General features: G+C 57.5%; 5 protein-coding genes across 5 annotated transcripts in view; all 5 read left to right on the top strand.

Moving 5' to 3' along the window:
* Positions 1-161: 161 nt before the first annotated feature.
* Positions 162-487, top strand: SPRG_13915 (hypothetical protein; the record flags this gene model as incomplete). The annotated part of the gene is made up of 2 exons (XM_012353196.1): positions 162-165; positions 218-487. The coding sequence occupies 2 exons, from the start codon at positions 162-164 to the stop codon at positions 415-417; spliced, it is 204 nt and encodes a 67-aa protein (XP_012208586.1). The 3' UTR covers positions 418-487.
* A 97-nt stretch (positions 488-584) lies between these two features.
* On the top strand, positions 585-1,989 carry SPRG_13914 (hypothetical protein; the record flags this gene model as incomplete). The annotated part of the gene is made up of 5 exons (XM_012353195.1): positions 585-844; positions 889-988; positions 1,034-1,261; positions 1,320-1,514; positions 1,559-1,989. The coding sequence occupies 5 exons, from the start codon at positions 585-587 to the stop codon at positions 1,955-1,957; spliced, it is 1,182 nt and encodes a 393-aa protein (XP_012208585.1). The 3' UTR covers positions 1,958-1,989.
* A 2,186-nt stretch (positions 1,990-4,175) lies between these two features.
* On the top strand, positions 4,176-4,499 carry SPRG_21361 (hypothetical protein; the record flags this gene model as incomplete). Its single annotated transcript, XM_012353213.1, has 1 exon — positions 4,176-4,499. One exon carries the CDS (start codon positions 4,176-4,178, stop codon positions 4,497-4,499), a length of 324 nt encoding a protein of 107 aa, XP_012208603.1.
* A 1,522-nt stretch (positions 4,500-6,021) lies between these two features.
* On the top strand, positions 6,022-9,510 carry SPRG_13913 (hypothetical protein). Its single transcript, XM_012353194.1, has 12 exons — positions 6,022-6,468; positions 6,516-6,926; positions 6,975-7,364; positions 7,433-7,806; positions 7,855-7,960; positions 8,006-8,070; positions 8,114-8,189; positions 8,235-8,562; positions 8,618-8,744; positions 8,792-9,026; positions 9,085-9,173; positions 9,217-9,510. The coding sequence occupies exons 1-12, from the start codon at positions 6,040-6,042 to the stop codon at positions 9,443-9,445; spliced, it is 2,859 nt and encodes a 952-aa protein (XP_012208584.1). The 5' UTR covers positions 6,022-6,039; the 3' UTR covers positions 9,446-9,510.
* A 517-nt stretch (positions 9,511-10,027) lies between these two features.
* Positions 10,028-10,353, top strand: part of SPRG_21360 (oxoglutarate dehydrogenase) — a gene marked incomplete at both ends in the record, with an annotated part of 3,344 nt that continues 3,018 nt past the window's right edge. Inside the window, 2 exons of the mRNA XM_012353212.1 lie at positions 10,028-10,206; positions 10,261-10,342. Of these exons, the coding sequence (XP_012208602.1) occupies positions 10,028-10,206; positions 10,261-10,342 (261 nt within the window). The remainder of the gene's footprint in view (positions 10,207-10,260; positions 10,343-10,353) is intronic.

Here is a 10,353-nt window from a genome sequence, read left to right as displayed (position 1 = left end):
CCGCGGAAGCGCGGCAAGTTTAGCAACAAGCTCGGGAAGCGCCCGTGGTCGGCGCTCGAAGACCAGGAGCTGGCCATCGCGGTTCAGACGTCGGGCGCGAGCGACTGGTCGGCCATCTCGCTCCTCTTGCCGGGCCGGTGCGGAAAGCAGTGCCGCGAGCGATGGGTCAACCACTTGAGCCCGAGCGTCAACAAGGAGGCGTGGACCGAGGAGGAAGACGACTTGATCTTCAAGACGCGCGACCGAATCGGGAACCACTGGGCCGACATTGCGCGGCTTTTGCCGGGCCGCACGGACAATGCCGTCAAGAATCGCTTCTACTCGACGATGCGTCGCCGACTGCGCCAGCAGCGCGCGAGTGCGCGGCAGAAATCCTCGAAAGACGACGAAAAGAAAGAGCCCGATGGCCCGTCGTAGGTCGACCCACCCTGCCATCACCCCCTTTTGCTTACTAGTGTCGTTGTTGTACTAATTCTACTACCATCGTTCGTGTCATAAATATGGACTGCGGTCCAATTGATACAAACTTGATACTTTCATGGATAGTGGATCTTTCGAAGCGGCGCAGTAGACAGGCAGCGGCCATGAGCAACCAGCGAAGCAGCACCAAGTTCAAGTGGAAGGTCGACTCGGAGAAGCACGTGGTGGTCTGGAACTTTGAGCGCCGGGGCTGGCAGCGCACGGACGGGAACGACTGGAACGTCTACTGGGCCAACAAGGTGAGCATCAAGAGCATGTTCAACCCCGAGAGTGGCATCCGCCTCGGCGACGGGCAGTACGTCAACCACTTTCCCAACCATTACGAGCTCACGCGCAAAGACCTCATGGTCAAGAACCTCAAGCGGTACTTGGATCATCACATGACTTTGATTTCCAAAGCGATTGCAGGTACAAGAAGGAGGCCGAGAAGGACCCGAGCCTTGCCGAGAAGCTCGATTTTATTCCCGTCACGTACACGCTACCGGCCGACTACTCGCTTTTTGTCGAGGTCTCTTAAACATGCAAACTCAAACTCAAAATCAATCCAAATTAGGAGTTTCGACGCAACCCCAACGTCATGTGGATCATGAAGCCGACGTCCAAGGCGCAGGGCAAAGGCATCTTCCTCATCAACAAGCTCTCGCAGACGAAAAAGTGGGCGACCGCCAAGTCGGTCGAAGGCTACGTCGTCTCGCGCTACATTGAGCAGCCGCTCTTGATTGGCGGCAAGAAGTTTGATTTGCGCATGTATGTGCTCGTGATTTCGTACCGGCCGCTGCAGGTAGGCATTAAATATTGTCTTGTGATTATTGTCTCGAAGCCGCAAGACAATATGCTAGGCGTTTGTGTACAGTGAAGGCTTTGCGCGCTTTTGCAACGTCAAGTACTCGACGGACCTCGACGACATTGACAATCCGTTCATGCATCTGACCAACGTTGCGGTTCAAAAGCACAACGAAGACTACAACAGCAAGCACGGCGGCAAGTGGAACATCTACAATCTGCGTCTGTACGTCGAAGCCACGCGCGGCCGCGTACGTCGAGTCTTGTATCGAGGTTTCAACAGAAGTTGATACAGGGCGCGGCCGACACGATGCTCTCGGCGATCCACAACATTATGCTGCACTCGCTCAAGGCCGTCCAGAACGTCATCATCAACGACGTGCATAGCTTCGAGTGCTACGGCTACGACATCATCATCGACAGCGACCTCAAGCCATGGCTCGTCGAGGTCAACGCGTCCCCGTCGCTCTCGACGACGACCATCGAAGACCGCAACATGAAGAGTCGCCTCCTCCGCGACGTGCTCGAGCTCGCGATCGTCAACGATACGGTCGACGCCCGACGCACGTTTTTAAACCCGGAGATCAGCGCTACCAACGGCTTTGAGTGGCTCATCAACGAAGCCGCGGTCGCGACCGAAGCCACCAAGACGCACCCCCAGAACACGCGCAAGCATGCGAATCAGTGGCGCTAGCATTAGACGTGAAAGGAGAACGATGAGTGGTGTCTGCCATATCGGTTCTCGTCAAGCGAGGCCGCAGCTAGATCGCTTAAAGAGACTTCAGGACTTCAAATAACATGAGACGCAAGCCTCAGCAGAGCATGAGTGGGGAAACCAATCGATGCACCGCAGGGCCACGTCGTGCGCTTCCGCGGTCGGAAGCCAGACCCGTGTTGCGTAGCTCCACTTGGATCACCCGTGGGCCGACCTGGAGCTGCAGCACTCAAAGGTCCATGGGGGTGCTCACTTGAACTCGCGGGCTGATAAAAGTCGTTGGCTTGGCGACCGACGCGAAATGTCGGGTGGTCTGATGTTGATGTAGGTTGAATACTCGTGGTGCCGACTCTGGTCGAGTTGTTTTGTGTTGGCGTCTTGACCGGTCGTCGTCGTACATGAAAGTGTTTTCTGCTTTGACCCTGGGCATATGGCTTATTTTTCTTCTTTAGGCATGGAGCTGAGCGGCTGGCTGGATGCATTTGTTTTTGTTTTAGCGCGTTAAATTTGTTTTCGTTTTGGCGCGTTGGATTTGTTTCTTTGATTGGGTCGATGTCTTGGGGTTCAGGGTCGGATGGTATGGATCTTGATGCTCTCACAAGCCTCACTTTCACCACCGTCCTCGTTCCTTCCTCTAACCATGCGGCCATGGGTAGCGGAAAAGAGCACGAACGATCGCGTCTCGCTCGCCGGGACGCTCGCGTCGCTTGTGTACACATCACCTGCGTCCTGCTCCAGATTTGCTACATCACGCTGCTGCTAGAAAGCCCGCGCCACATCAAGTCCTGGGCGTAGTCGATACATCATATATCCATCCGCATGATGATGCGTAGTTACATGAATTATCTACGTAGGGCCTAGTGGGTGCTCGGGATGGCGTCACCCGACGACACTTGGTGGCGCAGCGTGCCGTACTGCATCTCGATGGTCGCGAGGAGCCACACCTCCTGATAGCGCAGACTCTGCGCGACAGGCTGCCAAACGCGAAGATGGCCCAGGTCAAGCAAGGCTCGCCTCACCTACTCTTGGTGCTGAGTGGCGTCTGCCTGTGACTACCCAGTTTGTGTTTGGTCTCGCAGACACCAAAATAAAACAAAACAAAACAAGGAGATTGCTAGTCTCTACGTATGAGAACTCGTTGCAACAACGAAGATAACGCGAAACACGCTCATATATATAGACACCACGGTCGAGGTCCTCGACGTCGTCAGAACGAACCCAAAACCGCAAGCAGACTGCGCTCGAAAGTCCAATCGGTGCACCAAGGTGGCTCTTGATACTCAGCATTTGGAATCAACAGGCCGACCAACGCGTATCTTTCGTGGGTGCTTGAAGAAGCTATGCCCGCACGTGGCCTCGAGTATCCATGAACTTGACCAATTCGCTAAAGTAAGCTCACATATCACTACAGCATGCTTTCTTTGCGGTTCAAATGTGCTCATATTTACTTCTTTTAGATAATTCCAAGGGCGGGAAGGGTCCCCTGGGAGGAAAGCGCGGATGAACGATGCATTCGACTGCAAAGCGCCTCAAGAATCATCTATCATCCACGTCCTCTTCCGGCTAAAGCACGACGGCGAAGTGAGCTTGATCCGTGTGTTTGATTCCCATTGTAGTGTTAGTGCCCCATAAATGTCGATCTATTTAATTCATCAACAGATTCGTCTAGACATTTCCAATCAGTGAGAGTTGTCCTAGCCCCAGTTCCTTTTCTCGATTCTATTTGCATCAGTACCTGGAGGGGTTGTCCTTTCCCAGCCCATGATGGCGGAAGCCGAATGTCATCGGCTTGATCGATTTCTGGGCCGGGTTGTCGAGTCTTCTAGTACAATGTGCTAGTTGTCTTCACTCCTCGAAATACAGCCGTCATTTCGCGCCAGAAAACTGCAATCGACCCATGAAATCGTACGAAATGGCTCCTCTGCGACCTGATGATGGGCCTCATGACGTGGGAAATGCTAGTGAGCAACGACGCTTGCAATGCCACCAATCAACGGTCAGTATTTAAAGATATGCGCGCCATTGGTCGAAACGCGAGCGAGTCGCGCGGGTCCTCTGTTCCGATTGGCTTAAATGCATGATCGCCCGCCATCATATTGGCGAATCGGATGCGTGGATATACACTGTAGAAAGACCGATCTGGATAATTCAAAAAAGCGCTGGGTTTCAATAGTCAAACAGCGAGCTGGACACCAGGATGAGCCGCTACAGCACCGCGGCTGCCGCCGACGCCGAGATCACCATGGCGCGCACCACCACCGGCTCAAGTTCCATGCTTTGGCGCATCTTGGCATCATTCAAGGACGACGACAACGACGCTGCGCTGCCCATGGGCAACGTTGCCGGACATCTCGACCGACGCCACGATGGCTCCGTGTGCCATCTAGAGCCATTGCGCCTCGCCGCATCACTGCGTTCTTTATACCGAACGACAGCATGGCGCCAGCCGTGCGCGATGCCGGCCACGGCAATGGACCAAACTGGCACACGCTTCAACACAACGGCCGCGACCGGTGCGTAGGTGCGACCAAATCGAGTTCCAATACCCGACATCAGACCATATTTACTCGGCCACCAACACTCGCAGCACGGTGCGATTGATTGTTTCAGTAACCAAGCCGTCGTATCAGGCGATTCTTTCCATGTTAGTACATGTGTTTGTTTCGCCGCCTTTTGCGCACATGGCACCCAGAGACGCAATCCTTCCAAGCAACACGAGCTGAAGTGTGCCATGAGATCGTCGCGAGCCGGCCGATGACTTGTCTTCGTCCGGCATGGGAGGTGGTATCATTTGTCCAGCGGAAAACCCGGACGACACAATGACGATATAGCACAGTCCGGGAAGCGGCCTCGGGCGACGTGGCCGCGCTGCTGGCCGTCGCGACGATGTTGCCGTTACCCATGTCGACATCGAGGCCCACGTAGGTCTCCAGCAGCGCTTACGCGGTGGCAGCCACCGCGCGCAGTGAGCCGAATGCAAGCACGGGCGGCAAGACGACCGTAAACGGCACCGAGCACTGGCCATTGGTGCGCGTGTGCAGGCGATACGTCTCCGTGCCGCTATCAAACATACTACAGATCAGAAAGCACTGCACATTATGTGCGGTATTCCTGTAGTATGTCACATAGAGCACGGTTCCTTGCTCGCCTTGGTGTCGTAGGAGCGCTGCCCATGGCGTTTTCGTCATCCAAAAAGGCGCAAAATGTCGAAAGCCCGGCGCTGCCATGGTCGTGCGAGGCGACTGCGGCCGCGGGACCATCGACCACGCCGTCATCGATCTCGTGGCCGTAGCCCATGTCGACGTCGAGGTTCATGCGGGCCTATGGCGTCGTCGTCGTTGTCGCGCCCGCTTGGCAGTGGGCCAAAAGCGCTGCAGAGCGCGCGTCCGGCGCGTGCTGTGCGCTGGGCTGTAGCAGTGTTGGTAGCAGCAGTGGCGTCGCGGGCGGAGCTCATCATTGTCCTGCCTGTTTTTTGGGATCTTTGATACGAATATCCGGTCGTCCGGATAACGATGACAAGCGCTTCGGAGTGTAAGCGCAACACGCGCCGCATCGGTTGTATGGGAGCTAAGCGACACATCAATTGAGGCGATTCATGCAGCAATTGATGCGTCGCTTAGCACATCAATTGCTGCATGAATCGCCTCGGTAAGGCAAGGTACCTGGGCACGCACTTGCACTGACGGCTGGTTGCCGACGCCTTTTCGCACATTTGCCGCGCGGCAAATTAGCCAGAGTAGATGTGCAGGCCGAGCAAGACTGATAGCTACTCGGACACCGCCAGACAGCGACTAGCTGTCCACGCACGGGCTATCCAACTGCGCATGCAGTCGATCGTGACGTTGCCCACTTGATGGTGCCGCAACCGACGAAGCGATGCCTCTAACCCGGTCGACTAATGCACGCCATCAACAACAACCTACTCTATCAACTCGGTTCTAGTATCGTTTTCGGACGCCAACGTCGCATTGGGCTGCTTGCACGAGAAAGGCGGTCTGTTAATATCCGTCGCGGTCAAATGAAGCGTCGACCGTTTCGCTCCATTTTTCCAACGGCCCGAGATGTCCAAGGCCGAGTACCGGGCGCTCAAGGCCCGGCTCCGGCACGAGTGCAGCCAGCGGCGCATCCGCCTCGAAGAGTTTATGAAAACCTTCGACGTGCACAAGACCAAGAAGGTGACAACCGACCAGTTTGCGCGTGCGCTCGACGCTAGCGGCGTTCGGCTGAGCCGCGCCGAAGTCGAGTTGCTACTGCAAAAGTACCGCGTGCCAGACGCACCGCGGCTCGTCGACTACCGCCGGTTCTGCGACCTCATCGACAAGAGCTGCACGGCCAAGGACCTCGAAAAGAAGTTTAAAACCAAACTCTCGCTCGAGACGGTGCGCCCGACACAAACCGGTGCGTTCACCAAGCAGCTGCCGACGAGCGAGAGCGAAGTGGCCGCGCTGCGCTCGATAACGGAGCAGCTCGCCCGCGCCGTGCGCATCAAGGTCTGTATCAATGTGGCAAACACGACGCATCGAACGTCGATATGTAGGGCATTGTGCTCAAAGATGTGTTTCACGATTTCGACAAAAACAACTCGGGGTTTGTGACGCAGGCGCGCTTTACGCGGGACCTCTTTGGCATCCTCGGCGACGTCGACCCGAGTGAGCTCCGCGTACTCATCAAGGTCTACGGCGCCGGCCTCGACGTCAACTACAAGCTGCTGCACCACGATTTGACCGACGGTGTCTTTCCTGCGTACAGCAACAATGGTGTGAATGCGTCGCCGCGGGCCAAGCGCCGGGGCGGCAACCAGTACGGTTGCACCGAAGCCGACGCGATCGAAGGCCCGCTGCGGGAGATTGCGGCCCGGGATCGAATCCGCGTCAAGAACTTCTTTACCGACTACGACCGGATGCGGTCGGGCAAGTGCACGGAGGCTCAGTTCATGCGCGCAGTCAAAGTACCTCGACATCATCATCTAGAAAATAGCGTTCAGAAGCGTGTGTAGGTGTGCTTTGGCGCGCTCACGCAGAGCGACTTGGACGTCCTTGTCGCCAAGTACGCGGTCGGTATCGTCGACGTGAGCCACGAGCGCAAGGTCGACTACATTGCTTTCTGCAAGAGCATTACGCTCGGCGAAACGCACGACGAAGCCAACGAGCTCGAAAACAACGACGACGACCGGGACTCGCTCAGCGTCGACGTGCCCACGCTGCCGTCGGCCGCCTGCTCCCGCGGCGTCCGCGGCGTGCTCTCCGACACTGAGCTCGTCGACTGGCACGCCCTCATGCGGCGCCTGAGCTTTAGCGTCACGACGCGCCGCATTGCGCTCAAGCCTGCGTTCACCGACTTTGACCGCGGCAAGACCGAGTGCGTCACGTGCGAACAGTTTGCGCGGGTATTTTTTGTTGTTGCATTTTTTTCAACAAGTTGAAGTTGGTGGAGAATGACGTGGCACGCGCGTAGGTCTTGGCGCTCTTCAACTTGCACGTCGTGTCGCCGGCCGAGAAGCATGTGGTGCTGAAGCGGTATGCGAGCACGCGCCTCAACTCGGCGCCCGTCGCGCAGCTCGCCTTTGACAACAAGGCGTTCGTCAACTACAAGACGTTCTGCCTCGACTTGGACGGATACGACGAATCGATGCAGCGGCCCGCGTCAAGCGAGCCTGTCAAGCGCGGCGGCATGCCCAAGGTCACGGACGACGCCCCGTCCGAGGCCAATGTGCAGCGGACGCTGCCGATGTTGTTGCGCTACATCAAACAGAAAGCCAAGCGCGACCGCCTTCGTGTCGAGGAGTATTTTCGCGATTTTGACCGCCTCCGCAAGGGTAAAATCACGCGGTACAGCCCCTATGCCTCCTGTACCAACGTGTTTAAACGGATCATCAGGGCGCAATATGGCGGTGGCTTGCACGCCGCGGGTTTCATCCTCTCGCCCGAGGACCTCGACTTGCTCGCATCGGCGTTTCCGTACCAGAACGAAGTCGACGTCGAGGTTCAACCAATATTGTGCATTTTACGAATGCGAGCGATGACGTAGGGCGCGTCGATGGTGGCGTGGACGCGCTTTGTCGATGAAGTCGAAGCTGTCTTTACCGTCAAAGGGTAATATGACAATTTATGATCGATCTAAAGACACACTATGTAGCCTCGAGCGCGAGCCGACAAAGGACATTCCGCACGCGATCGAAGCCGCCGAGCAGGTCGATGCAATCACCGACACGGTTGGCCTCTGCGTACTCCGATTGAAATCGGCAAAAGTGTTGTAGGCGCTCAGTGCGCGGGACGAAGCCATCGTCATGGCGTCGCTCCAGACGATGCTGTCGCGCATGCTCAACAAGCGCCTCGACATCAAGCCGTCGTTCGAGGACTTTGACTTGGCCAACCAAGGCTTCATCTCGCACACCAAGTTTGAGCGCGTGCTCTCGGTCTTCCAGCTGCTGCCGGCCGACGCGCCGACGTGCCGCGCCCTCTGCATCAAGTTTTCCGAGCGCGGGAACGCACCGATGCCGGGCGTGAGCTCGACGTGCGACGTCAACTACCGAGCGTTTTTGCACGCGCTCTCGCAGCTCCAAGGCGGTGCGACGCGCGTCCCAGGTACTCGACCACCCTCCTTTGTTTACCAAAACAGGAACGTCGACACCATTTTTAGGGGCGCGCGAGTACCGACTGCAGCTCGCGGCCGGAAGCCACATGGACGGCAATGCCGCCGCGGCGCTTCGCCGGTCGAAAGTAACGCCGCATGCGGTGCGCCTTCCGTCGCTGCTCAAGGACCTGCGGTACACATGCACGATCGATTCTGAGCTCATGAACCGACTCGGTGTAGGCTCCAAGTCGACGCCAAGCGCGTTCGCATCAAGCAGTTCTTCGCCGAGAGCGACCGACTGCGCACAGGCGACATCACCGTCGCCAAGTTTCACACCGCCATCAACCGCTGCGGCCTCGTTGTCAACGCCGACGACGTGCACACGCTCAACGCCGCCTTTGCGTCGACGAGTCGACCGGACCAAATCGACTACCGCGCCTTTCTGCAAGCCATCGAGGCGACGTCGCACACCGAGGTTGGTCTCGTCGTTGGTCTCGTCTGGTAGTATCTGCATTGCTCATGAGACGTCGTAGGACTGCCGCGACGAGGTGCCGGCGCCGGAGAGGTCGCCCGCGCTGGACGCGCTTCTCAGCCGCATTCGAACGGCGGTCGAGTTTCGCCGGTTCGTGCCATGACGATGAACAACATTGTCATGTGGCTTGTAGACTCAACATGAAGCCGTACTTTGAAGACTACGACCACAACTTCCTCATGCACGTGACCAAGACGCAGTTTGCTGCCGTGCTCAACCTCATGCGCATCGAGCTCTCGCCGGCCGAGACGAGCTTGCTCACGAGCGCGTTCGCCGTGCACCACGGACGCCAAGTCAACCCGGACGTGCACTACCTCCGGTTCCTCGAAGCCGTCGACCCCGTGTACGGACCGGTGCAGTAGGACGAGCTGGCTCCGGGATGATTGCACATAAGAAGACACTGCATGCACCTTGCAAACATACAGAATCCTGTAGAGACGACCGACGAGTGGGTGGTGGCGGCGGCTTCGGCGGCGATCATCGCACCCGGGTCGACGCCACCGACGGGCGACGAAGGATTCCAGGGACACCCACATCTGAACCGAGCCATCTCCAATGGCCGTGTCCCACGCATCTCTCGAGGCGGAAGGGATGGGCGGGCGCCGGCGTTAGCGCCGAGCAAATCAGACCAGATGCTCGGCACCCGTCGATGCATCGTCATGGCCATAGAGCCGCGGCGACTGCAGTTTGCGCATCGCTGGCGGCCTTGTATAAAAGCGGCGCCACATCACCAGCTCGCGTTGAAGTTGCCGGCGACTGCTGCAAGGCCATTGGACAAAAAGGCTGGCTTTTCTCAGCCGCCGAGGGCCACTTCTGTGGGGTTAGGCCAACGTCTCTGATTGGCTGAATGTCATCGCACAAAACGCTTTGATTGGTGGAAACGCTGCCACGGATCAGGTGGGTCTGAGGGCCAGAATTGCTTTGCGCCTCCGACGACCAACACGATGGCGCAATGGTCCAAGCTTGCCGCGGCCTCGCGCGTGCTCCGCCGGAGCACGACCATGAAGGCGCCGCTCCTGCGCGCCTTTAGCTCGGCGCCGCACCCGTCCGAGTCGTTCATCAACGGCACCAACAACGTCTACGTCGAAGAGATGTACCGGTCGTGGACCACGGACCCGTCGAGGTACATGGCCGCATATATACGCATGCCATGGTACTAAGCATGACAATGATGTAGCGTGCACAAGAGCTGGGATGTCTACTTTCGCCAAGTCGACCAAGGCGCGGTGCCCGGCGAGGCCTTTATCCCGCCGCCGACGGTCCAGGCCGG

The sequence above is a fragment of the Saprolegnia parasitica genome (assembly GCF_000151545.1).
Source record: "Saprolegnia parasitica CBS 223.65 unplaced genomic scaffold supercont2.117, whole genome shotgun sequence".
Taxonomy (NCBI): domain Eukaryota; phylum Oomycota; class Saprolegniomycetes; order Saprolegniales; family Saprolegniaceae; genus Saprolegnia; species Saprolegnia parasitica.
This window is presented reverse-complemented; position numbering and strand designations above follow the sequence as displayed.